This window comes from Indicator indicator, chromosome 14 (genome assembly GCF_027791375.1).
Source record: "Indicator indicator isolate 239-I01 chromosome 14, UM_Iind_1.1, whole genome shotgun sequence".
NCBI lineage: Eukaryota > Metazoa > Chordata > Aves > Piciformes > Indicatoridae > Indicator > Indicator indicator.
In genome coordinates this window covers 16,996,235-17,001,198 of record NC_072023.1, presented here as the reverse complement: position 1 = coordinate 17,001,198, position 4,964 = coordinate 16,996,235, and the positions used below count along the sequence as shown (strand labels likewise).

Genomic DNA, 4,964 nt, shown 5'->3' with positions numbered 1-4,964 from the left:
ATCACTTCTAGAAGCAAGTACTGTTTGGAGAACTATGCTGTTACCTTTAGAAAGTGCAGTTACTTAGAAAAGGCCTAGCTGAAAAGTAAAATCACTGAACAGAGAGTTGGTACTCTAGTTGCTGAAATCAGGACAACAAATAGAGAAAAATGGAAGTAATGAAATATACAGTGTGAAGACTTAGTTCATAGCAGTCTCCTGAGTGGGAAGTGCTAGCTTCTTCCTTATATATTGCTTCTTTCATACTTCAAATTTTTTTTTTGGGCAGGGACAAGGCATGCATTCATGGTCAAATGACAGCACATTTGACCTTCTCTTCCTAAAGTCCTGGTGGTGCATTGCCTTGAAGTCACTGAAGAAACACTTACCTACATGGCATTGTTCTCCATTCAGGAATTGTCATCCATCACTATGAAAAACAACATCCTGTGAGTTTGTTTCAAGCTTTCTGCCTCATCACCTGCTTTAGGTACACTGTACTCTGAGCGTTCCCAGGGACACATGGCCTTCCGCAGCTGGAAATGGCTCCTTCTCTTGGGCAGGCAGAACACCTTTGCCAAGGCTTGGAGGAGCAGGAGGGGAGGCCCTGCTCTACGCTGGAAGCGCTGCTGCCATTGGGGCACTGGCAAGTCTTTGGACCCTGAGGTGAGAGCATTTTTGGAGGAGAATACAGAGGTCACCAGCAGTGGGCACCTCACGCCAGAGATACGACTGCGCCTCCTCACCCCTCGCTGCAGGTTCTGGAGGGAAAAACCTGACCTGTGGCCTTATGGGGATCCATTCTGGGCAATTTACTGGCCAGGAGGCCAAGCCCTCTCCAGGTACACAGCATGTAACCAAAAGCAACCAAAGTTGATAAGTTCAGTTTGCTGCAGTCCAGAATGTCAGACCTGTCTCTGTTTGCAGTAATTCCTAATAATGTGCATTTGCCTTGTATGAGGCACATTATCCATACTCCTCTGCTTACACAGGAGAAACACAGTGTCTGCTGGTGGCGGTGAAGTTCCAGCACCTGCTGTATATAGAGTAACTTATGGTCCTTAAGCTGAAACGTGTTGTCTTCAGTGGTTATATGTGTGTTGACAACGGGGCTGAATTTGGATCTGTGTAAGGGTGTGCAGTTACCATCAAAAGTGAGGTGTTTAATTTTACCACTCATTATCACTCCAAACAGGAGGACTGCTATTTTGTTGTAACACACTGGGGGTTTTGTAGGAGACAGACAGGACCGTGGATCTGTCTGGCCTGCTGAGAAAAGTAGGTTAATGCTGATGCACTTGTTGGTTAGCCTGACTCACTCTCTGCATTTAGGATTTCCGCAGCTTTATTGTCAAGCATTATTGTGGCAGTCTTTTAGTCACATCAGAGTCCATTTTGGCCACTTACTGTAAAGATGTCTTTAAGGTTCCTGATACTCAGGAACTAGAGTTCTGTTAGTCTGTAAAATTAAATCTCTCACAGGAGAAAAAGTTCTTAATTGATACAGCAAAGAACAAGCTGTCAGACATTCCTCACACAGATGGAAGGGAAGGATCTGAACTGGAGCTTTGCTGGTTTTCTGCAAGAAAGCATAAATAGGAAGGTGTTTTTGACCAAGACAAAGGTGAATCTTACAGTTAAATTGCAAGTTAATTAGCCTGTCATGTAGACAAACTAGAATACTCCTAAATAATTAAGTTAGGTAAAATTATATCAACTTTTAATTTTTTAAAAGTTTTTTTATTTTTTTTTTAATTGTATGACTCATATTTGGGTAGCATTAATAATTATCTGGCATTTCACCACTTTATTGACTTATTATTTATGAGCTTGTTTAAGTCTTTTGAGAATGTCAGAAATTAGCTGCATCATCTGGAAAAGTAAAATGAAAAAAAGGAGCATGGAAGCATGTCACTTCCATAACTGCACTAGTTTCACAGTTGGCACTTCCACATCAGAAGTCTCCAAGCTATTCCTCTTGGTGTAACCTAAGATATCTTGGTAACCCAGCATGGCAGACAGCAGCCTCCAACAACAGAGTAATGCCCTGTGTCTATGCCAGGGGATACAGTGGGCTCCAGTTATCCTAAGTCACCACAATCGTTAGTGGTAACTTGAGAACCATTCCGCTGGAAACAAGGCACTTGCAGCATTAGGCCAGGTCGTGATCTACACAAGCTCCCGCTGGAAAGTAATTCCAAATACAAGCATAGCCCCTAGAAAGGAGAAACTTTGTAGCACTTACTGTAAAGGTCCCACCCCTGTCCTCTGCCATTTGGTAAACTGGAGGCTCTCAGAGGAGTGATGGCCTCAGAGTGATTACCAAACATCTGAGTTGTTGACATCTGCACAAATGTCCTGCCTAGGTGCCCTCAGAAAGCAAGCATCTGTAGAGCTTCAGAGTAGCAAATAATGCTGCAACATTATGGTAACAGTAGCAAAGCAGGGTGCCAGACCTCTCTGCAGAAAGTGATTTTCACTAAAACTGAGCCAGTTTCTCTCATTGGATTCATAACCACATACTCAGAAGCACCATGCTCTGCATTGTGCAAACTGTCTGCTAGGATTCTTTGTGATGACCTGTATGTAGGACAAGATGCATGGCATGTCAGGTCCTCCTCATGTTTCCTGGGTTTCTGATCTGGTATTTTGTGTCTTCAGTCTTGGTCTCAACCTTCTTAATCCTGACTTAATGGCTTGAACTGCTTAGCTTGAAGGTTATAATGTCTTTTATTCTCCCTGCCTTGGGTCCTGGGAATATGTATGCAGATGTGCTGGGATCTAGGTGCCATCAATACTGGACACACTTATTAGGCCTCCTCCTGCCATTCCTGCTGGGGCTTCTAGGTCTAGACATTCCCATCTTCTGCTTGCAATTGACACCAATCTTAACATTTCCCATTTTCATCACAGTTCTCTGTGTGGGAGCCCACCTGAAAAAGCTGTCCTTATCAGTAGCCCTGTGTGCAGTCTACCATCACTTTCCTTTTAGAATTCTTTTCCAGTTTAAAAGAAGTTATTGAAATTGGTGGTAAATTTATGGTACTTTGCAGTAATTTTTGTCACCTAGAGCCTCCTCCCTTGCAGAAGATTCAGTTTCAAGGCAATTGTTGAAGCTCTGAACCCTCAGAATGGCTGTGTGATTCACAGTATTCAACAGAAACTGCTGCTTGCTTTCCGTCAGTTTTCCTCTGTTTCTAGCCTAGAGGATTTTGCTTGATTCCTCATGGCAGGTGTCAGCAATTAAATGCTTTTTCTCCTCACTGCTACTCTGTTTTCATTTTCTGGTTGCTACTCTTGGCTTTAACAGTTTTTCTTTTCAGGTATATTTTAGATAATCCATGTGTTGTTAAAGGACGATCAGTTCTGGATCTTGGAAGTGGATGTGGAGCTACAGCAATAGCTGCTGTGATGAGTGGTGCATCACAAGTCCTTGCTAATGACATTGACCCTAGTAAGGCCTTTTTTTTTAATCTGTGTAAAGATATTTATTTTTAAAGGCACTTTAAACATTGACTTTGCTCCATTTGGGTGCAACTCAGGTTCCAAAGATTTTGCCAGTATTAGAGGCTGGATTGTACCAGCCTCCTCTGCATGAGCGTATCTCCTTAGCTCCTTGAATGACAGACAGCAACGTTTGTATCAAATGTTGCCAATACACTAGCACTGCTGGTTTGGAAGAGAACTCCAACTGCAGATGGCAATTTGGCTTCACTGCAGAACCACAGCATTTTCCTGCACTTTGCTATGTTGGGTCCTAGATTTTGCCTGTTCCACCCATAACTTTTTTTTTTCCCCATAACTGACTTATGAATTTGGGTTATTAATAATTTATTAAGTCATTGGTTAGGGAGGAAGTATATCCATAGATTAAGGCAGTTGGATATTCTGGTCTGACTGCGATTGGTTTCCATTGGTTCTTTCCTGTGTCATGGTGCAATAAGGATAAAATTCCATCACTTCATGACAGATTTTGACCTATAATAGAAACCATGGAAATCCCTACACAGGATAAACAAAAATATTTAAGAGATTAAATGGAAAGAGGTGTCAAGGAAATTTGTCAGGAGGGTGAAGGGCAGAATCCTAAAACATAACTTTCATTTGACTTTGAATTTTCTTCAGTTGCAGGAATGGCAATGATCTTGAATTGTGAACTGAACCGCCTGACTCCCTTCCCCATCACCATTAAGAACATCATTAATTCAGAGGCTGGCAACTGGGACCTCATTGTTCTAGGAGATATGTTTTATGATGAAGAACTTGCTGATGGTCTGCATCACTGGCTGAGGAAAAGCATCAGGATACAGCAAACTGAAGTGCTGATTGGTGACCCTGGCAGACATCAGTTTTTAAACCACAGCATTCGCAGCCAATTGCACAAAGTTATAGAATATTCCCTTCCCGAGTACACTAGACAAGAAAACAATGGATTAACATCAAGTATTGTCTGGAGTTACCAGCCCTCAGAAAGCTGTTGAAGCTGGCTTTCTAACAAACTTTGTCTCACTTGGTTTGCTTTCTTTTCTAAGTGTGTAAAATGAAAATGGGAATTAAACATGGAGCTTATCTGCTGGTGCAAAGTAATTACTATACCTTCATTGTACTGAATTTAGTTATTTGAGGTAAAAACTGTATTCCAAGCAGCCTGCACTGAAGTGTAAATCTAAAGACAAGTTACATGTCAGAGTTTGCATGCTTGGTGTTTTTCATGTATATTAATGTCTTGCTCCCTGACACTGTTGCAAAATGCTTTGGATGTCCAGCACACTGCTCTGGGGAGAAGGTGGTGGCTGAAAGGTTACTGTATTGCTTTCACAGACTGTTGCAGCTTATTTATGGAGAAAATTACTGTTGTCCTTCATAATACTCTCAGCTAGGTTGTTAGCTCATACTACATTCAACTTAAAGTGCCTTGCTCTATTTCTGGATATCTCTTCTGAATGTCAAAATAACTAATTTGAATCTCCCCCTTCCTCTCTGTA

At 41.8% G+C, this 4,964-nt stretch overlaps 1 protein-coding gene across 1 annotated transcript; it reads left to right on the top strand.

Moving 5' to 3' along the window:
- The first annotated feature begins 501 nt into the window (after positions 1-501).
- ETFBKMT (electron transfer flavoprotein subunit beta lysine methyltransferase) lies at positions 502-4,460 on the top strand. Its single transcript, XM_054386893.1, has 3 exons — positions 502-821; positions 3,303-3,433; positions 4,105-4,460. Exons 1-3 carry the CDS (start codon positions 502-504, stop codon positions 4,458-4,460), a joined length of 807 nt encoding a protein of 268 aa, XP_054242868.1.
- Positions 4,461-4,964: the final 504 nt, after the last annotated feature.

Excerpts from the sequence above, each read along its gene's own strand:
- ETFBKMT (XM_054386893.1), top strand. The coding sequence starts at position 502 with ATGGCCTTCCGCAGCTGGAAATGGCTCCTTCTCTTGGGCAGGCAGAAC. Across the intron at positions 822-3,302 it reads GGAGGCCAAGCCCTCTCCAG|GTATATTTTAGATAATCCAT; the intron begins GTACACAGCATG and ends TTTTCTTTTCAG. Across the intron at positions 3,434-4,104 it reads TGCTAATGACATTGACCCTA|TTGCAGGAATGGCAATGATC; the intron begins GTAAGGCCTTTT and ends AATTTTCTTCAG.